The sequence below is a fragment of the Filicampus tigris genome, chromosome 22, assembly GCF_054856515.1.
Source record: "Filicampus tigris isolate MCC_2025a chromosome 22, RoL_Ftig_1.0, whole genome shotgun sequence".
NCBI lineage: Eukaryota > Metazoa > Chordata > Actinopteri > Syngnathiformes > Syngnathidae > Filicampus > Filicampus tigris.
The window spans coordinates 2415817-2440160 of NC_141238.1; the positions used below are offsets into that span (position 1 = coordinate 2415817).

General features: G+C 45.8%; 3 protein-coding genes across 5 annotated transcripts in view; 1 reads left to right on the forward strand and 2 right to left on the reverse strand.

Annotated features, from left to right (window-relative positions):
* Positions 1-1700: 1700 nt before the first annotated feature.
* Positions 1701-12705, reverse strand: pik3cg (phosphatidylinositol-4,5-bisphosphate 3-kinase, catalytic subunit gamma). Its single transcript, XM_086022687.1, has 24 exons — positions 11752-12705; positions 9835-10050; positions 9594-9765; positions 9064-9326; positions 8609-8695; positions 8435-8535; positions 8198-8367; positions 7925-8112; positions 7725-7832; positions 7249-7333; positions 6767-7178; positions 6595-6693; positions 6188-6323; positions 5880-5945; positions 5619-5762; positions 5468-5549; positions 5158-5261; positions 4940-5086; positions 4652-4742; positions 4462-4592; positions 3680-3791; positions 3446-3603; positions 3287-3368; positions 1701-2648 (listed from the first exon to the last, which is right to left on the reverse strand). Exons 1-24 carry the CDS (start codon positions 11755-11757, stop codon positions 2449-2451), a joined length of 3360 nt encoding a protein of 1119 aa, XP_085878813.1. The 5' UTR covers positions 11758-12705; the 3' UTR covers positions 1701-2448.
* On the forward strand, positions 11224-15564 carry LOC147126452 (HMG box-containing protein 1-like). The gene is made up of 13 exons (XM_086022696.1): positions 11224-11280; positions 11999-12093; positions 12186-12260; positions 12339-12513; positions 12602-12671; positions 12757-12868; positions 13098-13192; positions 13285-13441; positions 13514-13658; positions 13738-13856; positions 13950-14130; positions 14213-14354; positions 14427-15564. The coding sequence occupies exons 2-13, from the start codon at positions 12006-12008 to the stop codon at positions 14445-14447; spliced, it is 1380 nt and encodes a 459-aa protein (XP_085878822.1). The 5' UTR covers positions 11224-11280; positions 11999-12005; the 3' UTR covers positions 14448-15564.
* A 63-nt stretch (positions 15565-15627) lies between these two features.
* The window catches only part of ptprz1b (protein tyrosine phosphatase receptor type Z1b), a 32500-nt gene continuing 23783 nt past the window's right edge, over positions 15628-24344 (reverse strand). For 2 of the 3 annotated variants that reach the window (XM_086021936.1, XM_086021938.1), the window contains 24 exons: positions 23769-23953; positions 23572-23698; positions 23451-23500; positions 22905-23378; positions 22636-22819; positions 22360-22545; positions 20977-21121; positions 20795-20886; positions 20632-20717; positions 19789-19809; positions 19488-19584; positions 19334-19416; positions 19113-19247; positions 18877-19008; positions 18650-18807; positions 18437-18572; positions 17949-18095; positions 17776-17869; positions 17636-17709; positions 17391-17519; positions 17158-17310; positions 16921-17063; positions 16678-16813; positions 15628-16603 (listed from right to left, as the gene is read on the reverse strand). In XM_086021936.1, coding sequence (XP_085878062.1) covers positions 16460-16603; positions 16678-16813; positions 16921-17063; positions 17158-17310; positions 17391-17519; positions 17636-17709; positions 17776-17869; positions 17949-18095; positions 18437-18572; positions 18650-18807; positions 18877-19008; positions 19113-19247; positions 19334-19416; positions 19488-19584; positions 19789-19809; positions 20632-20717; positions 20795-20886; positions 20977-21121; positions 22360-22545; positions 22636-22819; positions 22905-23378; positions 23451-23500; positions 23572-23698; positions 23769-23953 — 3311 coding nt within the window. In that variant the 3' untranslated portion in view covers positions 15628-16459. The remainder of the gene's footprint in view (positions 16604-16677; positions 16814-16920; positions 17064-17157; positions 17311-17390; positions 17520-17635; positions 17710-17775; positions 17870-17948; positions 18096-18436; positions 18573-18649; positions 18808-18876; positions 19009-19112; positions 19248-19333; positions 19417-19487; positions 19585-19788; positions 19810-20631; positions 20718-20794; positions 20887-20976; positions 21122-22359; positions 22546-22635; positions 22820-22904; positions 23379-23450; positions 23501-23571; positions 23699-23768; positions 23954-24344) is intronic. The other variant, XM_086021937.1, reaches the window with a different exon arrangement.

Sequence of the window (24344 nt, forward strand, 5' to 3'; positions counted from 1 at the left end):
TGACTGACGGTTACCATGGGAATGTACAGCAGGAAAGCCCCCTGCTTCTGTCCAAATATTCCTTCAAAAATAACATCTCTCACTTTCAGCGAATGAGAGAAGACCATTGCTTACGTAGGAAGATGATTGAGAAGGTTGGATTCCGAGGCCTGTCGCATTTAAAAAGGGAACTACTGAGAAATAAGAAAAAATATTCAAGATGAACATTTCACAAATGCAATGGCAAAGGAAGATATCCAAGCAGTTGCCGTTGACGACGACAGCACTAGATGGCAGTAAATCATAAAGCTAGCTACAGAGTCATGCTTGAGTTTTGTGTCAAACCAAATCATCTCAAATTAGTACACCACTGTAAAAAATCATCACAAGTACTCCTGGACATGTTATGATGACAACTACAGACATTGATGCGCTAACAACTGCTGTGTAAATTTCACACTAACATGGGGCAATGTCAAAGAACTGCGTAGTGAACATAAATAGAGATGCAACACACACCCACGGGTCATTATCATATGCATTGAAGTCAAGAATACTGCGTGTTCATTTACATCTATGCGTGCTAAAACACATTACACGTTCACACAGTGTTTGCGAAGGCTCGTTTACATGAATTGAGTATTTGTGATGTTTTACAAGTAAAGTCAAGCATGAATACGAACCATGGTGTTAAAGCAACTACTTGTGCAAAGTCATTGGACACAGACAGGCGCGCACACGCGCACACACGGAACAAGCAAACTCCCTTGCTGTCTGATCTGGTTCACACGTTCCTGGAAAGGAACGAGATATATTTGAAGACATCGCACTACTTTGCTCCCTGAAACTCCTCAGTTGACAAGGTTATTAACACACACACGCACACCCACCATTTCACTGTATGTTAAGACAGCACTTTGGAAGAAAAGTCACCCAGAAGGATGATTTTTTTTTTAACTATAAGCTATAATGTTTGAGAACAGACTTTCCCTATTTGTATTGAATGAAGTAGTGTCTTTTTTACATACTGTACTGGCTACGTAGTTGCACCTAATGTTGTGACCAGCGAGCGTATGATGTCAGATTTTTTGCTCCCATTTGTTCTGTTGCCATGAGGCTTGAGAGAGCATAAAAAAAGACGTTTCTTCAAACGCAAATGCCGAAGAACGACAAAGCTTTTTTTCCCCCCCTCGCATTTCCATTCACATTTCTGTGTGTTCAGTGAATCGCTTCAGCCTCCACATGATTCACGAGGGCGTGCTAAAAAGCTTTAAGGAGCCATAAAGAGCTGAGGAACGAGGGGGCTTTTTTTCTGTTCTGGCAAATCCATTTGCAGTTCAAAGCCACAGTGAGAAGAAAACAAGAGAAAGGGCGTCAGTCTTGGCCACCTGCACCCACTCATCTCCCGAGACAAAGTCAATGATTAAGATGGAAAGAGATGGGACGAATGATGACGGGGAGGGCATGAGGGGAACACAAATAGAATGATCGACGGGCCTCTCATGTCACAGTGCGTCCTCTTGTGGTGGAAATTTAGACTATTATGTCAAATCAACTTTTAAGTCAAGTAGCGTATCTGCCATCAAGTTAGCAGCATGACATTAAAAACTGGTCAATAGGTATTTTCTGACCTGAAGCAAATTTGGCCATTCTGACGATGAAACCATGGATATTAAAGGATTCAAAAAGAAAAGCAATATAAAGCAAAGGCCCAAATAAACTAAAATTGAAAAGAATTTTATTTAATCTTTTTTTTTTTACTCTGATGCAGGTGAGGCTCAACCTTCCTGACTGCACGTCCCTGAGAGAGACCATATAAAAAACTTTTTTCAAACACAAGTAAAATTATTGAAACATATTTTCAAAGACATTCTCAACATATTTGAACATAAAATCTAAAACTGCCCTGTAATAAGTGCCGTGTGCCGTAAACACCACTAGATGACGTTGATGTCTGGAGTTCAATCGGCGGATTTCGGAGGGAAAAGAAATAAAGGTTCATGTAAAAAGCTGTAATATCCTCTAAAATGAAATCACGATAAACAGCAATGTAGCGGAGATTTATGCGACGGACAAGTAGATAAGTTGAAAAAAATGATCTGCGATATAGCACTGGCACGACGGGTGAACTGCGGTATAGCGAGGGTACATTTGTCCACAAAAGCTCCTGTAACAAGTAAAGATGATAAGAAACTACAAGATTTTGTTCATTATTGTTATGAAAAAAATTACGACTTAAAAATAAAGTCGGAAAACCCGTACAGAAACTGTAACAGGGATGTAATAACTTTGCATTTGACTTGGTCTATGAATGGTAACGGCTGTATAAAGGCGTACATGTAATGTTGCAAGTCACCAATATTGTTGTTGCTGGAGTAATTATGGTTTTAGCAGATCCAGATCAGACTTTGTTCTTTTTCAATTGTCTTTCAAAGGTCTTGCCTATTTTTTCCTTACAGTGAGGGAACCTCATGTGGAGCGCTTCTCCACTCCCTGCTTGATCCCCAGCACCAGGTGAACAAACCAGTTTATCTGCACCATCCAGCCTTTCTCCCGGCAAATCTCGATTTGGTCCAGGAGGTGGCGCTGCGCCTCGTCCTCGCTGCGGCCGACGGTGAGCGCTTCGCGGATGTACTCGATGTCCTCCTTGCTGGTCAGCTGGGGCATGCCTGTTACGAGCCAAGAAATTGTGTTTAAATGTGGCAAATATATCATTGTAAAGATCATTTATAAGTTAAGCACTTCAACAAATGCGAGTAATCACCCCTCCCCCAAAAGTGTTTATAATTGCGTATATTTTAAATATTTCTGGGATCAAAACACTTTTAGTGTCATTTCAAACTATTTGTATCACGTTACCATTATAAAAGCAGGCGAATTTGTCCACTCGCTTAAAGCTAACACATGACAGAAACGCAGAAAAGTGGCTAACAAAACTAGCATCAATATCGCGATACATTTGAACAACTTGATCAAAAAAACTGTTGGAACACATGCAGACAGAAAAATACAACAATACTCACAGGCATATATTCTTTATCCTCTGCAAAAAAGAACTAATATTACTGCTGCTTAGTTGGTCTTCTTGTCTTACAAGGTCAAATCGAAGTATTATAGTATGTCAATATCATACTGCTCCTGGTGGCCAAGTTGCAAATAACAGAAGGAGGCCTATTGAATTAAAGCATGAAATCACCATGCCAAAAAATTGCTTAATTCTTTACATTCCATTTAATGATGTCATTAGTGTATGTTTTTGACCCACAAACAAGTGAGTTTGAATGCAGTGTATGAAAGGACATCATACCAGTCATCAGCATCATGGAGAAGAGGATGATAAGCAGGTTGGTGTGGTGCCGAAGAGCGAGGTAAGCTTTCACACACACATCCTGAAACAGAAATGAAAGTCGTATGTAACAAGTGCACATACATGTGTCACATGAGAAATTCATTCCGGTTTAAGCACCTGGAATTTCTGGAAGTGGGGGCTGCTTTTCTTTCCCGACGTTCCCATGACATAAAGGAAGTCTGGGGTGAGCACAAAGGGAACCCACTCCTTACTGATTCCCATGAAGCTCTTGTAGTTCCCCAAGATGTGACCAAAGTCGATGTGGAAGAGATTCCCTGAGGAGGCGGCGCCGAAATGGTCATTGTTACCAACATACTGTGAGTGTGAAAGCGAAACACCAAGCGTGGTTACCAGATTCAGTGATCATGATGTTGTCATTGTGGCGATCGCCAATGCCCAGGACGTAGGTGGCCACACAGTAACCGCCACAGGAATACAAAAACCTTTCCACGGCCTGCTGAAACTGGAAATACAGCAAGAAAGTCAGAAAATCATCCATCAAGCGTCTCCAGTTGCGCCAAAATGCTGCTGCCCGCCTCCTAACTGCTGCTCATAGGAGGCAGCACATGACTCTCTGTACATTTTAGAGTTATTATTAAGATGCTTTTATTTGTGTTCAAAACCCCCCCCACCTCACGCCTCAGAGCTGCTCCACCCCCTACACACCTGCCCGGTGTCTTTTATTCTTTGGCTTTTGACACAGCACAAGAGTTGGTATTGCGTTAGTGTTTTGTGGTGTTTACTGTTTATATGTGATTAATTTATTGCTGTTGTATCACCAATTTTTGCTCCATGTGCCGCACTTTGCCTGCAGCAGTGGTTGTTTTAAAGTGCTCTATAAATAAATAAGAAATATAATAGACACAGTGGGTGCAGGTGAAGACTCTAAAAGTAGCTTATGTGCGTTGTGTGACAGGAAACCACTGAAGTTCACGTCCTTTTCCTGTCTGCCGTTTTTGCGACTTCCTTTTAAACACTGAGAGGACAACGAAAAAAAAAACGCTTCAATAAAGATGCTTGCCAATATGGTCCTAAAAAGAAAAGTAATTTCACCCCCACAAAAAAAGAAAAAACAAGTGACAATGTCGGTTTTGCCCAGCATAGTGGAAGCGCATTTTCAAATCTTTTCATACCTTGTCTTCGCCCACACACTTGTCCCGCAGCCACTGATGCAGGATTTCGTCTTTGAAGGCACCGGTGCTTCCGACGACACTCTGCTGGATGTTCGCGATAGTGGTGGCGTCTTTCACAATCTCGATCATGCCTGAAATGCAATTTGGGCATGAAACATGCAATGAAAGAGGGGCCGCTATTGTGACGGACCTATCCTGTTTCCGGTGGAGATGCAGCCGTAAGGCAACAGGCATAGGTCCAGAGATTCAGTCTCCCAGATGGACTGCATGATCAGCAGAATCTGTCAGGAAACAAGAACCACAGAACATGACATTCAATAATTGACAGTATACAATGACGCGATTAGTTAAAAACGCCCAACAACAACCGATGGTGTTATTCTACTACTACCAGACCTGTCCTATGTAGGATGACAATTCAGAGTAATACATGTCTGCATGAAATAATGTGTGAGGCGGAGATGAGACTGTCGGCCACCTGCAGGATGAGCATGTCCTGCCTGAGGTCGTCCCCGTGCTTGAAGATGATCCCAATGGGGTCCTTGGACAGGGTGGTGGGGTCGGCCCTTTCAAACTGCAGCCACAGCGGCTTCTTCTTGGACGCCATCACTTTGCACTGCTCGATCTGAGCCCCAAAAAAGGAAAACATTCAGCACGGAATCGCATCAGAGTCTCGAAAGTCTGCGTTTGCCTTACCAGCAGGCCTCCAGCTCTTAGTCCGGGATCATAAGGGACCCTGAAACCCTGCGGGAGACCAGACAACTGAAGTGTCTCCAGCTTCTGACGCATCTGACACACCACTGAGAAGCAGACGCGGTCACATTAGTTTACAGCACTCCAATCATTGCAACATAATCTTTGTGAATATGACTGTAACATAACAAAAAAAAAAAAAAAAATATATATATATATATATATATATATATATATATATATATATATTTATTTTTTTTTTTTATGGGAAACCGAACCGTGACTTATTTAAAAAGTAGGAGTCCATGTTCACCTTGTGCCGTGACGTCGTACTTGTCTGGAGACATGGTCTTGATCTCTCGGGTGACTTTCTGCAGAGCCTCGGTCACCTCCACCTGCAATACAGCAATCGATGGTACGAATTAGTCACAGCCTTCCTAAGGACATCGCAAATACTCGCTCGCCTGTTTGCCGAAATCCTGCAGCATGGCCTCGCCGCACCCTCGCAGGTAGGCCTCCAGCAGGACCGCAAACCTCTGCTGGTAATGCTTGGACTGGGCGATTTCACTGCGTAGGAACCAGAAGAGGAAATGGCCGATACGCTTACTCTGAAAGGCAAAAATAGAGACAGCGCAAGATTTATTCTTTTTTTTTTTTTTTTTGAACCTGCACATGTACTGGCTGACACTGACAGCAATATGAGATGCATTTTTCGTCCTGCTTACCCGCAAAGCTCTCTTGAGCAGGAACCTGACAAGGGCGCTGTCATGGTAGGGCTCAAACTTGACCGCCTGCACACGCACAGCAATAGTTATGTGAAGTCAGTCTAGCTGCAGAATGACAGGTTTCATAACACAAAAAAACACGAGAGGCACACAAAAAAAAAAACAACAACGAAGGGTAACACTGTCACTATTACAAAATTAAATGCTTTTTGAAAGCCAGATTTCAGAGACTGCTGGGCTGTAACAATAAAAGTCCCCGTCTGTGTGTGTGTGCGGGTTGCGCTATTATCAATTGGTGGGAAACAGACCTGGACAAGCTGCAGAAGATATCGCAGCACGTCGTCGTCCTCCAGCGTCTCCAACTTCCTCACGGCCATGGAGCGGACTTGAGCGTCAGAGTAGTGGCAGTCGAGCAGCTGCATGGCCAAGCCCACGTCCAAAACACTGACGCACCGAGAACAGTAAAAGTTAGGAACGCCAACATTTGTAAACATTAAAGCGGAAGTCAACCCAAACATATTTTTTCCAAGAATATGTCAGTCGACAGAAGTGACAAAATGGCCGCCCCCGACGATGGCTAGAAACGGGTGGATTAACTCTTATTCCACAAAGGCGATATTAATCGGAATGACTCAACTAGTGGGCCTGCATAGAAGATATTCTTGAAAAAATATGTCTGGGTTGACTTCCCCTTTAAGAGTGCAAACGGCCTTACCTGCTGTCCCATGCAGTGGAGCGCTCCAAGAGCCGGTGGGTTGCCAGGGCGTCTTCCTGTTTTCCCCACCTGACTGACGACAGCAGCTTTGGATAGGCCCTGGCGGGAAGACCTTATAAGGTTTGATTGCCTCGGGGAAAAATCCAAGCTATATGTTTCACTCTCCAAGTACCTGGGGTCACGCATGCACTCGTGCCGGAAATGCCACAGCAGCTCTTTGTCCTCGGGACTCAATGGATGTAGGGGGTCGGTCGCCACGATGGCGCCAAACTGCTTCTTCAGGTGGTTGGGCATCTCCCTTTGAGCTCGCTCGCGTCCGTCGCCGTCCCGACTCTGATCGCGGCTCTTGGGAAGCACCACGGGGTAGCAGTACTTATCCAGTAGGATGGCGATGGCCATGGACGAAGCCTTGTCCGGGTCGGTGGCCGACGTCAGCTTGTCGGCGTTGATGCTGCTGCTGCTGCTCTCCTCGCTCTTCTCGGGCATTTTCCACATGTGCAGGACGAACTCGCCCTGGCGCAGCAGCGAGCGGTGGTCGATCAGCAGCAGGTTGACGTAGTACAGGAGGCGGCTCTTCGTCTTGCCTTAATAAGCGGCGGCAGAAGCGGTGAGGCGCGCTTTGTGAGGGTTTGCCGCAATTTGAGACAACCTTACCGTCGTGACTCCCGCCTCCCGACGTGTTATCCTGGTAGGAAGATCCTTTTGAGGTTGGGGTCTGGGGTTGTTTCCTGCATACCACCTGGGAAGGAAATGATACGCTGTAATATAGTCACAACATGATTCCGGTGATCAGCCATTCATTACGGGAGTTACGTCATAGGTGAAAATGTATCATATAAAAAACTTTTTTATATATATAGCCTTAGAAGGGAAGTCAACAATTTCCGTTACAAGAATATGTTCGACGTAGGCCCACTAGTCAAAACACGGCATTCTGATTCATTCATATTTGGCAAATGTAATATGCATCAGAATGCCATGTTTGGACTAGTGAAGGCGCAAAGAACATTTTGGGGTGTTGAATGCCCCTCCCACAAGGTATAAACACACTTTTGTAACACAATGCTGAATACAAATGTATCTAAATTGATAATGACAATTAAAAAAAAAAAAAGTAAATGAATCCTTGCCTGGAGGTTGAGTCGGGACCCTTTAGGCAAGTCCTTGATTTTAATGTTAAACTCTAACCAGGAATTCCACAACACTTCTTCATTGAAGGGTTTGGGAGTCGTCCGCTCCTTAAATACAAAATTGAGGCTTAACATTGTTTGTTTGGCCAGCAACTCTACATAGCACATGTGTAATTTATGGATCAATATAAAATATCGACCTGGGCAAGAAGCTGCTGACTGTGAAAGATGCTGGCCTCAATGAAAACGACAAAATCGGCAATTTTGGGAAGAGTTGGGATGTCGATTCCCAGCACCTTCACCCGGAACTTCCGGTTACAATCCCACATGGAGACGGTGAACACTCGCTCGTGGTCCTTCTCGTCGATGGTCAGCTGCTCATGCGTGCCTGGGAAAACGCAAAAAATTACGACGACAATTACGTCAAATGACCGGCCGTCACTCAAACACCGAGTACTGTCCAAACCGATTACCTGCGACGCCGGTGCAATCGTCCACTTGGGCCCAGTCTTCTTCGCGAACCAGATCCAGTTCAGGATCCGGCAGCGTCTCCAGAGCCAAGTGGATCTCCTCACCGTTCTTCAGACACTGACGGATCCAGTTGAAGTTGCTCAGTGGTTTCTCTCCATACAGGTACTCCTCCCTGTTCGAAAAAAAAAATGAAGCCACCTGATCCCACCAACTTCATCGTCGACTCGATTTGAGCAAACCTGCCGCACACGCGCAGCACAAAGTCCGTCTCGCACGTGCTGTCAGGGATGCCCAGCAAGCCTCTTTTATTTGCTGTTTTGGAGAAGAAGCTGGACAAAACCTGCATAGGACAGACTGGAATGTGAGATATCACAGAGCAAATGGAGACCTTGAAGAGGAACACTTTATTGCACCTGTGCCGGTGTGGCGTCAATGGACACCTTGATGGTCTGAGTGACTGTGCGGATGTGGATGACCACCAGGATGTGGCCGTTGTTGAGCTGAAAGGATGAACAGAGCAACCCAATCAAATAACGCACATTCACGAAACCACAGCATTTGTGCACCAAAGATAAGATATGACTCATCTTTGAGGGAAACTAGAGGCTCTAAAACTTCCTCATAAAATGGGACCAAGTCATTTAGAACATCTTAGAAATAAGACTCAACAGTTGAATTGATTCTAGGGAACATTATTTAAAATTCTTTGGATGGAAAACGGAATGTGGCGAAATTGCAGGTTGATGGCCTGTTTTACTGACGCCCCAAACCCCCACCCCCACCGCAACCCAAATGAGGACATTATTTATTCTTTTATTAGGTTCTGTGCCGTCTCCAGAAAAACATGACCCCCCAAATTTGAACATACCTTTCCCAGGAGGTGCTCCGGCAGCGACTTGTGCGTCACCCAAGGGTCCACGGAGTAGAGCTTTGCGTCGCGGTCCGACAGCTCGATGCGCCGCGGCGTCAGCAGCTTCCTGCGCGTGAACTCCAGCTCGTCGTCGTGCACGTTACTGACATCGGTGACGTCGTAGCCAATCAGGTAGTTGAGGTACCGCTGGTACTGAAGGGTCTCGTCCGAGGGCTGCGGACGGGGCACTAGCTTGATACGGCCCACGTCTTTCTTCAAGGCTTTAAAAAAGAAAAAATTAAATATAAAAAAATTAAAAAGATCCATGTTTGATTCTGCAGTGATCAACAACCACTGTGCGAAAATGATCGACAACAATCATTGTCTTTTCTTTCCTTTTTCATCTGTCTATGCCAGCGATGTATAGTGACAACCAGAACAGTTCAATGCTTTTCCACTAGATGGCAGCTAACCTGTGTCTGTATGTGCCTTTTCTCAATCAATATTGGGAGTCACTGCTTCAGACAGGAAGTTTCTTGCAAACAAACCTCTCCAGTAGCGTACACAATCCAGCGTCTGGAAGACTTGGTGCTTGTCATAGATCTCGCACGTGTTGCCTTTCTTCTGGTAAAGCAGTATGCAGTGGTCAGGAGAAAAACGCTGGTAGAATTCCGGACAGAGGTTGGACGTCACCGCACTAAGCCACACCTGAGCCTTCACCTGGGAGCAGAGATATTCAAAGTCACCTTAAATGACACTTGAGCGGACAACGAACTAACAATGAGCAACCTGTTCCACTGTCCAGTTTCCCGCCACCTCCAGTTGCAGCGAGTCGGGACAGTCGCCACCCCGCGCCGTTGTGGGCAGAACGAACTCCACGGTGACATGATCCATGGAGGCGCAGGAGGACGACATGATGGCCTTCCTTCGTCTCCGCCGCCTGTTTTCTTCTCGCAACACCACTCGGTCTTCGTCACTCGTCTGGATCGGCTGTTCGTCCATCGCCTAGCTTGACAAGTGATAGAACGGGACAGACTGATTTTGAGTGGAATCATTTTCACATTGTTTTCTGTATGACAACAAAGGATTCCAAGTAAATAAAAGGAAGGTCTAGCCACAACCCAGACCTAAATCCATTTGGAAAGCCGTGGGGGTGCTCAACAGGGGGCTCTATACAGGAAATGCCCTCACAATCTGAAAGATTGAGCACTTATGTAATGAAGTAAAATACAAATATGCACCAGCAATAGTCTTAAAAGAACTGGAATAAAAAACTATTTAAAAGCTTTTTTTTTCCATTTTAAATTATTATCGAAATAAACAGGATGTAATGACTAGTGGCTTTTTTTTTTTTTTTTTGAAAACAGGAAGCTAGCTAAAGTGGACAGTAGTATGAATGCAATACTACAAAAAAATGACACTGCGTTGACACTTTTGTCTTAAATATATTTACTTGGACATCTTCGTGGCGAATATGTCAAAGTAATATGTCACGAAATACCGAATTGAGAGCGGACAGCACAACTTTGCGGCGAACTAACGGTACAAGTGCCAGAAAATCTCGGAAGGAAAACTCACCAACAGACGTGTAGGGTGATGACACCCGCTCCAAACAACCCGAGATTCGGCATTTAAGTGAGGCGAATAGAGCTTATTACTGCACAAAAAAAAGTTTTAAAAGATTCAACAACGTTGGCTGCCGATGTAAAGAGTTGATCTGCTAACTTTGCTTGAAGAGTGAGCAGCATCCGGTAATTCTTTCATAATAAGGGGCAATTCGGAAGTACAAAAATTCAGCTGGTCTGAAGCCTAATCAGCTTTCGTGTTTGCTGGCATCTAGCGGCCAAATTAAGTAACGTCACAATACGGGTAATTGTGTTTTTGTGTAAGTGCAGTCCGTACTTATTCGTGTAACTAAAATAGTGTTTATCAAACCTGAAAACTATTTTGGAATTTTTCTACCAACCATTTAATTAAGTGGTTCCTCTAACAAAAAAAAACTTGAAATTACTACAAACAAGCCAGAAAATAAATGGTTTGAACAATCATACATAACAAACTGTTTCATCATCGTTTTTAATCGTTCACCTCAATGTAAAAATGTTAAACCGTCTGCAAATAAACCGACCAATGAGAATGCTATAGCTTTTGATTGACAAGACGTTGCGCCAATAGGATCGGCGAGGATGATGTGTTTATACCAACCTACTTTTCCCGTACAAGGCCACTGTTTAGGTGAGTAAAGGAAAAGTTCATTAAAACTTTTCCGTGTTTTAATGCGTCGAATTCGACAAGCGAGCGCACCAATCTATTGAATATGCTCTAAACTTTGAAAATACGAGGCAATATTGGGATGACGAGGCCTGGCGTTTTCACATATACGAGCTACGCTGCTCGATCGCTCTTAAAGCTTCATTGTTGACGTTAGTTGTTTTTGTTGAAACGGCCCTTTCCCCCGAAACCCATTCGACGCATTATTATATTTATTCGCGTTTTCTCAACACAGACATCGTTTTTCATACGAATAGATTTTACATTGTACATTATTCGTCGACGGAAATCCCCATTTAAAAAAAAATATATATCACTTTCGTTAGAGTGACCGATCAAACTGCTCCTTCTTGTGCTTATGTGTCCCAAATACGACTTTTTGAATACATGATGTCAGAGTAAATGATTGTATCAACACTATTGCTTATTTGTTACCGTCATTCACAGCGTTGAATGAATGGGTCGTTACGCGCATGCGCGGACGCTCTCGAAGTTTATAAACAAGAGGCTGTCACATGATGACCATATTGCGCAACAGGGAGAAAATGTGTAATTTCATGTTCGGGGCGGGCAAAAAAAAAAAAGTTTATTTAAGAATTTTTTTTTTTATTTTTTTTAATTGAACTAGGCGAAAAAGATGTTTCTGTCTGTGTGACATTTCTAATCACATCCTATGTTTCAGTTGAATCATGATGTGGGAGGTGGTAATCCCCAAAGGCCTGTCCGGTGCTAACCCCAAACAGCACAAGGATGCCGAGCCTCATTGCGAATGCACAGGTATCCGTCATCCCCATGGCAACATTCAGGCATTTTTCTTCTATTAAGCAACACTCCCAAGGTCTACATTGAATTTGTGTTCACACTCACAGAAGAGATTGTGAAAGTGGATCAGGACCAATCACACGACTCCTCACTTGGCCCAAGGAGTGACTTAATGGAATATGGTAAATAACACCCAGTATGACTTTTATCGTAACAAATTGCATCATAAAGACACAAACATCCCTGTGCTCTTTCCTCAGCTGATCTTCCAAACCTGCAGGAGGCTCCAGAGGAGAAAGAGATGACAGCGATTTATCAAATGGAGGCGGGCGCGGGGTGTCGTGTGCAGTCAGGGGACACCCGCTGGCTGACGCAGCTGGCTCACATTGCCACCGGGCCTCAAAGCCCACTACTACAGGAGTCTCCCCACAGCAGGTGCCATTTCATTGTTAAGAGCACCAAATTCTCATACCGAAACATACAACACGCGTAAAGTAAGCACATCTCGGCTTGTCATTTTCAGTTCCTCTTCCGCCCGAAGTGATCTGCATTCGTACGCCCGGCCACCCCCTCCTAACTCCAGCAGAGGCAGGGTACAGCAAACTCCCACTTTCTACCTCCCATCCATGAAGCAGGTGACCCACTTTGTTGCCCGATGTTTGCTTTCCGTTTGCGCAGACACGCAGCGAATGCAGCTCTGCGGTGTCCACCAGGTCCTCGCTGTCCGATGACGAGGACACGGCCTGGAGTGTCTCCTGGCCTGCCACTGCCTGGCATTGCTTTCTTAAAGGTACAAACACACACATATATTCCAATGAGAATGTGAATGTACGGATTTTATTTTTAACATTTTAAAATGACTGCAACTAGGGGTTTGGGAGAGAATTACACGAAAACACATCAAAGTCAAATAGTTGTACTTATTTCAATGAAGACAGTCATTTTACAGTCGTGTCTGAACTTTTTATATGGGCTGTCAGTCGAAGGGTAGTTTCATTCAAGCTGTTTTGTGTGCGCAGGTACTCACCTGCGTTTCCACAGTGGCTCCAGTGTCGAGTGGCGCAATGTTGAGGACGTTCAGTCTGACAATGAGGAACAGGCCAGATCTTTGAAGGTACCATTAAATAAAAAAAAAAATCCTTTGACAACAGAAGTATGATCAAGCTAGGTAGACTAAAAAAAAAAAAAAACAACCTTCCATTGCAGAGTTATGGCTGTGAGGGTTTGCAGCTTGTGGCACACTCAGAAAGCGTGTTGTCAGGTCAGGCCATCCTGCAGCTGACCTTTGACCCTGGCGCTTTTGGACACAGCTTGTTAACTGCGCGCTGTCAACTTGACCACCCGTTCTACGTTAAAAACAAAGGTCGGTAAAGTATTTCGCCCTTTCTGCCAAGAGGACTCACCTGTGACGCTTGTCGTTGTCCTTTTCCATCAGGTTGGTCGTCATTCTACCCGAGCTTGACCGTGGTGCATTACGGGATAGCGGGCTATGAAATGGAGCTAGGCGACGTGTGCCTTCCTCCCGGTCACCGAGATGCCGAACATACTGATGACTCGCTTGTCTTTGACACATTTAAAAGGTATTTATTTCAAAGCGACTTGACATTGTGCACGAATGATTGAGACGATTGTGCTCCCTTTTCTGTGCGCCGTCCGCAGCTATGATTTCACACCGCTGGACTCTTCTGCGGTTTACCTGCTGAGCAGCATGGCCCGACGGCGATATGCCTCCCAGTCCAGCGGCGGCGCCGTTTCTCCGGACAGAGATACGTTACAAGGTTTGGCATGCTTTCACTGACCTTGGCCAACGATTGAAAATTGAATAAAGAAATAGTCAGAAGAAGCAGTCTGAACTTGTCCAAAACCAACAGGCGCTCCCACGCCCAGCCACTCCCGCTGTCCTCACCGCAAGCCAATGAAAAGCCAAAGTATCCGCCAAGCGGGAAGTAACCACACCACACCCAAGTGCAAGCGGCCAATGAACGCATTCATGCTTTTTGCCAAGAAGTTCAGGATGCTGTACACGCAGATGCACCCGGGCAAGGATAACAGGTTGCTGTGCGCCTTAACGGCGGAATTCTGCGTCGGTGCTTGTCAGGCGTGTAAAATGCGCACGTGTGTGTGTGTGTTTCAGAGCCATCAGCGTGCTCCTGGGCGAGCGCTGGAAGAAAATGCAAAGCGAAGAGCGTCGCGTGTTTACCTTACAGGCCAAAGCGCTCGCCGATGAACAGAAGAGGCTCGACCCAGATTGTTGGAAACGCAAACGCACCGACTATGTGAGGACACACACACGCACACGCACGGTGTCACTTCTACGTGATTATAACAATGCTTATTTTTGCCAACAGACTTTTCAAGGGGACAAGTAAAGACAACCGATGCACAAATCACAAAGAGCAAATCACTTTTACAGCTGACCACGACAGCTTACATGCTTAAAAAGTTTTTTTTCTCTTTTTAAATCAGGATGACTTCACACTAAGGCGAATGTGTGTGAAGCCAACAGATGTTTTTTTCAGGTTTATTAATTGTTTTGTTCTTGCAATATGCTTGAAGGCGGTGCTTTTTTTTCCTCCTCTTTTTTTCCTCACGGAAAGTTTCTAGTTATACATGCATGTTTTACTGTTTATGTGAATTGAAATATATTTGTTTTAAAGTTAACATGTACTACAACATGAATTGTAAAGTAATAAGCAACTTGCTTATTAGGGTACTTTATGTAAATAGTGTATACACTCTTTATTAAGATGAGTATGCCAACATATAGCAAAAAGGGCTTAATTCAGATTTTATAATCAGGTCAATAACAACCATAATAGAGATACACCGATGTGTTTTTTTTCCAGGGCCGATACCGATTAGTAGTCAAGGATGTCGATAACTGATATTTGGAGCCGATAATTCATTTTCAGCTCAGGAAAATATTGGTGGCAAAATCTAAAAAAAATAAAAAATAACAAAAAGAACTCTTAACTTTGTTGAAACGCCCTTAAGCCGACGTTTATTGAACAATTTTTCAGATTTGCACAACGTTGATTTGTTAAAAATTATTATTAGAAATGTTTGCCTGGCCGATAATCGGTCTATCCCTAAACCTTTATGATGTCAACCGGTCTACAATGTACTGTACTGTATGTGCCATAGTTAAATAATTCAAATGTATTTTTATCAATCATAACACTTATAGGAGATGTGTTGTAGGCATAATCATTTAATGTTATGTCTATTTCGGTATGTTGTAAATGAGTCAACAAGATTGTGTAATATAATAACCGAGGAGGTGTGGCGTTGACGAATTATTGCTTACTTTGACATCGTCTGTATTATTTACGGTGTTTATTTATGATGCACTGTATACACTTTATCATGTGTGACTGCGATGCTATAATGGCAAATATTTTTCATAAATTTTTGTTTGTGGAATATTTTCATTTGTTGCCGATGCAATATTAAGTTTGGAAAATAATAAAACAGGTTAAAGCTTTATTTGTCTTGAATGGGATGATTTGGAGTCAATCATTCGTGTGCAATAAGAGATTTCCCAAAAAGTCATATTCAAGTCTTTATTCAATCTGTTGCTATTTACATACTGCACACATTTGCGGCTGCAGATAAATGTGTTAACTTGCTACAATTACCGGAACGATAAAAAAGCGTTACCAATGAGTTAAATCTATGATTCATACGTGGAATTATCAAATAGAATCCACACAGTTATACAGTATGTGTAAATGGCTAGAAAAATGTCATAGAAAAGACGGACACAGTAAAAACATACAGTAATTTGGCCTTTTGGTGTTTAAAGGATATTTACACAAAAAAAAAAGGTTTCGGTAATGGAGTCGCTGTTGAAGAAAGCGGATCGATTGATTGATTGATTGATCGTGTCTGACTGGGGACAGAGACAAAATACTGACAAAAAATGTTCAACACTCACCACAGAAGTTGGATGGAATGTCTAACTTCTCATATTAGACTTAACAAGTGCAAACAAGACAGTAGCCACCTTTAGTAAAAAGACGTAGATCACAGAGCATTATTTTGGTTTAGTCAAACAGTCGCATTAGCAAAAAGAGCTTTTAAAGTACAAGAGCATGAATTACTACAAAAGGCCACAGAGCCAATGGCAGGGACAACAGCCTTTGCGGTCGTTCCCCATTGCCGCTTCTTAAAAATGTTTTTCCCCTGGTCCACCTTGTCACATCGTGACTTGTGATTTTAACAGCGAGTGAAATCGGCTTCACGTCTTTCCGGGACGACTCATGTGACATTTGTGGAATGGAAACTATGTGTGTAAAAAGTACTCGCAGCTCTTGGACGCTTCCAGAGAAGCTTCAGCACTGACCTGTACACCGACCTGTACTGTTACTGTGTGCGTCATCTACATGAGTGACTCGAGGCTTTCCGCTACGTTGCTCTTCCCCAGCTGTACTGATCCATTGGTTTCTGGACTCTGGAGGGCTCGCTGGTCCTCCTGGCTGCTCACCAGACTCAGCACGGCCCGGTACAGATACTGGTACTGCTCCTAAGGGGGGGGCAATGGCGCTCCTCAATTCTGGTGGATTGTCGAAAGGCGCACGTGTGTGTTTGAAGGCTTACGATGTCATTAAACACTCCCGGTCTCATCAGGTTGGTCATGCGTGCCACCTGGTAGACGTCGACTTGCCCCTCCTGCTGCAGCTGATTGGACAAAGTGGTGAGGGCGCAGAAGAGACCCGATGTAACGCCTCCCAACCTACGCAAAGTCAAGAGCAGAGGACCAGAAGCCAGGAAGGCGTCATAAAATGAGAGAACTTCAGCTCTCTCATTCTTTCTCTCACAACAAACGTGCGGCGCACTCACGGGTCGTGCACGACCGTAGGCCCGGGCGTGCGGCTGCTGTGCTCGCTGACCGCGTTGATGAGTTCAAAACAGTTCCGAATGGGGCTGTCAGGGTTGGGCCAGCAGGAGGCGCTGTACAGCTGCACCTCCAGAGCGTAATTGTTCTGGAAAACAAAGTGCGTTGCAAATGTACACCTTTTGGGCCCAAGGACCGCTTAGAGGTGCGAGGCAACGTGTGTTTCAAATGGTGGCAAATACCTGCGTGGATTCTAACGTGATGTCCTGCACAAGCACTTTGTCGTCATTGGACAGACACACGCGCCTCTCCCCTGAATGCGACACGGTGAATCCCTCAAAGTGCACGATTTGCTCCTCAGAAGGCCGATACGCGCACGGGTCCCAGCCCTCACTCTGCAAACGCACACAAAAGCTCGTGTGTGTACGCGTCCGATTGAAGTCGGAAACACGCCTCTTGTCGAGAAGGTCCAAACCTGGCAATGCGGGTCAGGCAGCTGCACCACGGCGCGTGCGTTGTGCTCCCAGATCATTCGCCAGAAATCCTCCACGGTGCTGCTGAGCGGCGTCTGACTCACGATGAATTCCTTACTGTGGCGATGGCCCTGAGTTTCAAAGCAAAAAAAAAGCGGCGGGTTGACACATGGCCCCCAAAAAAGGAACAAGCTGAATGCGTGACACTTTTCCGGACTTAAAAGCAACACGTTTGAAGTCGTTTTACCAGCACGTAGGAGGCGTTGATGTAGCCTGAGGAGTTTGCCTCTGTGGCGGTCAGCCCAACTCTTGATCTCTCCACTGCAAGCGCGAGACGCGTGAGCATGAGCATGACTTCCGAGTATCTTATGTGAACTTGAGGCTCACCGGGCATCAGCGCTCTGGCTCTGTTCCTCATGGCGTTGCCGTCGCGCAGAGCCGTGCTGTAGTCGGCGTGTTTGGCTTGCCGCTGACTGATCAACTGAAACATCCATCACCGACATACTTGTGAAACCAATCAGCTAGTGTGGTTGTAAGCCAGTGGTTGGTCCAACATGTACCTTGAACTGCTTGTCCATGCGCGTCCGGCCCGACACTCCGGGTGTCAGCAGGCCGGACACGTACGAGTGGAGGTGGTCGCAAGCCACGGAGGTGTGGCGGCTCAAAATGGCCTCGACTAAGACGTCGTGGATGAACACGTACTGCTCCTGGAGGCAAGGCCAACAACATCGTTTGGGATGAGCGTAAATGTCTTTGTCGGTAGCGTAAACGGCCCGACTACTGATTCGTGACTTAGCACACTGAGTATTGTCATGGTGTTTGTCTACAGGCGTCGATGTGAAGAAGAAACCTAAAAGTGAAAATCTTGGAAAAGTATTTCAGGAGAAAAATAGGAATCATATGACAAACCATCCCAAAACACACAACATTGTCCGTCCTATATGCTGAGGTAACATCCGATCCGAATGATGCGGTTGTTTTCGATCCGCAAAGTGTTTAAGTGGCGAGTATCTCAAGTCGGCGCTCTCTGGCCTGCGTGTTTGTTTACCTCCGTTTGAACCAGGAAGTTCCTCTGAGTCCGCACGTGTTTCAGGAAACCGAGGACATTCACCGTGCCTTGATCCTCGATCTGCTGCAGCATGCTGTCGATGACAATGTAGGTCCCTGTTCTCCCCACACCGGCGCTGCGGCGCGGACACAAAACGATCGGACCACTCGGCACTTGAACGACGTCAACGCGCGCAAATCTAAAGTGGCGCACCTGCAGTGCACCAAGACGGGGCCCATCTCCTGCGTTCTGGCCCGAGAGGATGTTCTGATGAAGGACAGGACGGGCAGAGTGTATTCTGGGACGCCCATGTCGGGCCACTGGGTGTAGTGGAAGTGCTGGACTGTGTGTTCGGCTTTCCTCTGAGACGCCTGGAAGATCGCGGATGTGGGCGGTCTTTGCGTGTTCAGGTTCAGAAAGAGCAGGGGAGCCTAGATTACCTTATTTGTACTTTCTCGGACAATGAATGTCCGCAGTGTGTAGTAAGCCAGGGTCTTGCTGCTCTTCAAAGTCACCTGGTAGGAACCGTATTCCTCCTGACCATCTTCTGGCCAGTACTGATCGCACTTGGTCTGTTAGGTCACACACAACACCGACACAAATGGATGACTCGCGTCGATCGGAGCGAGCGTCCGAAACGCTGACGGCGGCGCCGCCAGCGCTCCCGCCCACTCACGCGTCCTTTCTCCTTCAGGTTGGTGATCATGACGACGATGCCGATGTTCTGCTGCCAGATCATTCTCCAGAAGTCTTCCCTGCCGGCTCGGAGAGGGCCCTGGGCTGCGACGTAGGCCCTCGTACGCTCGTAGCCCTGCCGACGAAATAGCGACTTGGTCAAGAATGATTGTTTGGAATACACATTGTCTCCGAGCAAAAAAAAAAAAAAAACACACTCACGTCAACAAAGTTTGCGTTGATGTAGTCCTCGCACTTCCCGTCTCTGTCCAAACTGTTGGTGAGCTTCACTCTGCTGTGGTCATCTGGGATGGAGGAATAGTTTAGGCAGTTGCTCTGAGCGCAAACGTGAAAGCAATGCCGTCTTGGGACGTACAGGCCAGGATGTTGATATATCTGTTCTTGGATTTGTTTTCGGGTTGACTGGAGCTGTCCGCAGTGATGCCCATGTCCACTGTGCATGCTTGCACCTCCTACAACACAAAATATCCACGCGTTTTAAATCGGTAATCAAGTGTGACGGTGAGGGCGCGGTGCTCCGAGCGTCGCATTTTTGTCAACTGTGTGTGGCCTTAATGTGGCTTGTCTCATTTTGCTTTGACGGGCTGTGTAGTTTGCCCGGAACGATCAAATGTGTCAGTTTACAGTCAACTTGAAAGGGGTGACGAGCGTCTTACCTCGTAGGACTCTTTCACAATCTAACGGAGGGTGGAAGTGAGGATGCAGAAAGCACAACGATGGCGGTGGTGAAAGGAGAGTCGGGGGTAGAGGGGTGGTGACACACAGGCAGACAGGGAGTCAGTGCAGGTCCAGGTACAAGGGGCTCATATACACACAGAGAGGTTGAACCCCGAAGACAAAGCTGTGGTCTCGCGGATCATTCAGACTCGGCTTTTCTCTCTTGGCACTGAACGTTCGCACTTATATAAGAGGTCTGTATGTCAAAATTACAACAGCACTAAAATGCACCCCCCCCCCCAATCTCCAAAACAAATTGAGACAATTGTCAATGCGAGCTTAGTGTCAAAAAAATACATAAATTGAGCTTGTTATTGAGAAATGGACCATCATGGCCGGGTGAGCCATTTAAAGTTGCAAATTTGAGTGTTTATCCGTTAAGGAGGAGCCAAAAGACAGTGACAGGTACAAGAGGGCAGAATTTCCTGTCTGTGTGCGTTACACTGGAGGTTCATGCTAGGAAACAGAGGGGGGCTGATGCCATGCAGATGCACCCGCTTTGACACCAATCCAAGGAGCCAATATTTCCATTGACTTCTATAGTGACGACTGGCCATTATGTAGCAGCACATTCTTCTTTGAAATTGTCACATAACGTCGTCTTCAGCATCCTAACATGCTGCTAAAAGCTTTTCCTAAACAGCATGATGTTAGCAGATATGGAAGTGTGTTATTAAAAAGCAACGGCAGATGACGCACTGTCAGCTAAGTCTGCCTCTAACAGCTCAACACGGGGAAAAAAAAAAAAAAAAAAAAGTAGAACAGCCACAGACAGCGCACACCTCAAACTCCTTGGAGAAGGTGTTGGTGTTGTGGAGCTCCATGACGTTCTTCACAAACTGCTTCACCGTCAGCGGCTCGTGACCGTCTGGCACACAAGGGGCAAACGGGACTCCCGTTTCAAAGCGGAACAGCGATGTTATGAGGGACCGGAGCCAAGGTTACCTGTGGCGAGCAGCAGAGGGGTGGACGGAGCTGATATGACCTTCGGCGACGTGCTGTCGTCGGGGTAGAAGTTAGCCATCTGGAAACAGTTCCTGTGCGAGTCGGGGGGGAAAAAAAAAAAAAAGCGGGATGAACAAATGTGATGGCGGTCAGTGCGATGTCAACTTTGCCGCGGTGTGTACCTCCAATAGACCAGGATGCCCACCAGCACCAGCAAACACAGGATGGTGAGAGTGGAGACAACGGCCAGAGGAATGACGGTCCTCTTCTCCCGCTCCACGCTGCCGACCAAGCCGACGTGAGATTCGTGACTGCTGTTGCTTCCCTCTGGTGCGACAAGAGAACCCAAATTATGCACTGCTTGCAATGGGAACGTGAGAGCACAAACGAGGAGCTTCATGTGCAAGACTGTCGGTTAAATTCCAGTGCTATTGGGCAAAAACATCCACCGGAGAGAGCATTTGACTGACGCAAAGGACTAAAGCCCCTTTAAAGGAAAAGATCCCACTTCTGAAGCGTAAGTGGAACCAAGCAGATAATAGAGCCTGATGCCGACAAAGAGATCTGATGAAAATTAGACACATTTACAGTGATTTGTGACAAGCAGCAAAGAGCAAACTGTCGAGCATCGCCAAGGTCGCGCCATTATCTATTCCCAACTGAGCTGCCATCATTACTACAACAAGACAAACGCAGCAACCGAATCGTCCTAGATAAATAAATCCAAGCCGTAATATTGTCAATTCAAAGAAAGCAACTGTGCTGCGATGTCAGGATTCCTGCAGGTATCTAATTTTTAATGCCGTCTTCAGTGCCGGTTTTTTAATGCAACTTAAAAAAAACCTGCAATGACCACGTCCTACCACGTATACACACATGCGCAAACAGTCAGTCGATTATGATCATTTGAATCATAATTAATCAAAATTAATAACAATTAACTCACGATGAATTGCAAATTAATCACACATTTCAAATGTGTTTTAAAAGTACAATAAAACAGATACAAATATGGCTGTGTCTTTTAGTTCATTCATACAGTAATTTCATAGTCATTTATGAAGTAATTTGAAGTTTGAGAGAAATACTATACTGTTAAACAGAGTGTAAAACATAACACTGAGTCAGATTTGTGTTGAGGTCATTTTTCTGTCACTAGGTGGCATTAGCGTTTCATGTTGGACGTTGGTGACGGGAACGGTACATTTTTCTTTCCAAATTGAGAGCAAATGAATTGGAACATGAAGCAATTTGTGGCCTGCAAACGGGCCAGAAATAACAGCAATGATGCTGCGCAAGCTATCTTAAGCACTTACTGAGTTAAACACTCCTCAAGTCTAAAGAGCAAGTGACTCGGAGTCACTCCAAGTGAGAAGCTGGGCATTCGCTCGGCTCTCGGCTCGCAACCTAGCTTGGTGCTAACTGCTAACCGGTTCTAATTGAATCATGCTTCCGGACATCATATCTAATACTTTTTAATGCCATTTAAGGCCTTCATTTGGACAGGCTATAAGCCTGCCGTTAGAACCTTGGTCAAGCTCAGAGAGGTGGTCCACGGGCCTTACCGTTAAACATGGGCTGGGTGGTATGCATGAGCACCCTGTGGAGCGAGGAGGAAGTGAGCGACTTGTAGACGGTATCGGTGAGGGCGTCGCTGCCAGTCGCAGCCCGCTCGGGGATCCAAAAGGAGGTGCTGGTTTCCGGAGGTTTGTTCACGGGCGAATCGCTGTCCAAAGAGGACTCCGTGATGCCTATAGGAATAAAATGCGAATGAGGAGGACCACTGATGTCATATTCAGAGCAGTTGAGTTATTGTTGAACCGTAGCATCTTTGAGCTGACCTGGCAGCGTAACAGTAGATCCCAGTGAAGCGGAGGCAGCCATTTGGGATGAGCTGTTGACTGAGTCTTCGTAGAATACATCGGTGACGTGGATGTCCTCCGCAGAGGAGGAGAAGAGGTCCGACTCAGGGGAAGGGAGGCCACTTTCACTCTCATTTGGCTCTGTTGGGCTGAGATCTTGTGTCTGGATCAGAAAGAGATGTTCACTACACGAGTAGACTGCTCCTGAAGTTGATGTTGTTCCGAGTAGTTTGGCCGATCGTCATTACCTGGTGCGGCAAAGAGGCCTCTTCTGTGATTTGGCGGCGGACGCTGGGCTGAGTGTTGGGCGCAGAAACAGGAAACAGGAAGCCCGGCTGCTGGGTTATGCCGGTCACCCAGATTGCACCATTGCCATCCAAGCCGCCATGGCTAAATATCCGTTGCGTTCGAGTTCTTCGCCCGTCATCGATCTGGTTTTTGCTCACGTCCTCACTTTTAGATTGGTTGGCTTTCTTTTTCACATTGGGGTTGAGACGTGTTTTCTGTACGGGCGAATCGGGAGGAGGAGTCTTTGGGGCGGATTGTGTGGCGACCTGGACCGGAGGGTTTTGGGTTGTTTGCGGCCGAGGCCGCTGCGTGGGTTGGTTTTGGTAAACTCTGGTCCGCTCTGCTGGGATCTCCTCCACCGGACTGTGATCGACTGGAGTCAAATCCAGAGGGTCGGGATTCTCCGGCTTCTGCCATCTGACGCTGGGTGACATCTAAGAATGAAAGTTTTATTTCATTCGATAAGAAAAGTTTACATTTGAAGTTCTACAAGATGGTTTTCTTACCTCTTTGCTGCTTTTAAAGTCTTTGGAGACATCAGGAAAGGTATCACTCTCTAGAAAGAAACCATATAAAGAGAGAAATGTGTTTTGTAAATTCAAAAATGTGCTGTCGACATGTTCGTACCGGGATCCTCTAAGGGCATGTCCACGATAATTTGGTCGCTCCATCTTCCTTTGAGGCCGTTGGTGCAAACAGCCACCACCTGAACCACATAGCTGCTGTTGGCCAGCAGGCTGCTGATGATGGCTCCCTGTAAAATCCGGAATGAAATTGTCAAATATAATAGGAGAGGATGGACGTACCCACGCATATACGCGTACCACGTCCTGATCCCCGTCAGTCCTGTACTCCTGCTTTCTCGGGTTTTGGCCTTGCAGCCTCTCGTAGGTGACAGTGTACCAGTCGATGGTCGTGTCGTAAACCACGCGGGGACGCTCCCACGTCACCACGATGGTCGTTTCATTCTGGGCGTCAGCTTGGACATTTTCTGGCGCCGAACTGCAGGCTGGAGTCAAAGAGCATGTCAATTACGAAAGGGTGGTTTTTTTTTTTTTTTTTTCAAACGAGATTAAAAATGCATCCAAATCCAAAAGCTGCTCCTGACCTTTCAATCTTAATATTGATTGATTCAATTTATTTCAAGAGTAGCGGGCGGATAGCAAAGCGCTTGGCAATAAGTGGCGGCTGCGTGTGCGGCGCAGGCAAAAGGGCCTTTTATTTCGGCCGTACTGAATACTTTATTTCAATTTCAAAAAGAGCTGCGGAATAAATTGAGAGGGGAAAAAGGGGCGCCGATCTACAAAGTCGAGCTCCCTGGCAAGCTAAAAGAGCTACTTTCAATTTCAGAGTTTGAATTTATGCAGATGGAGAGGACAGCGAATTGCAACTTTTGAGGA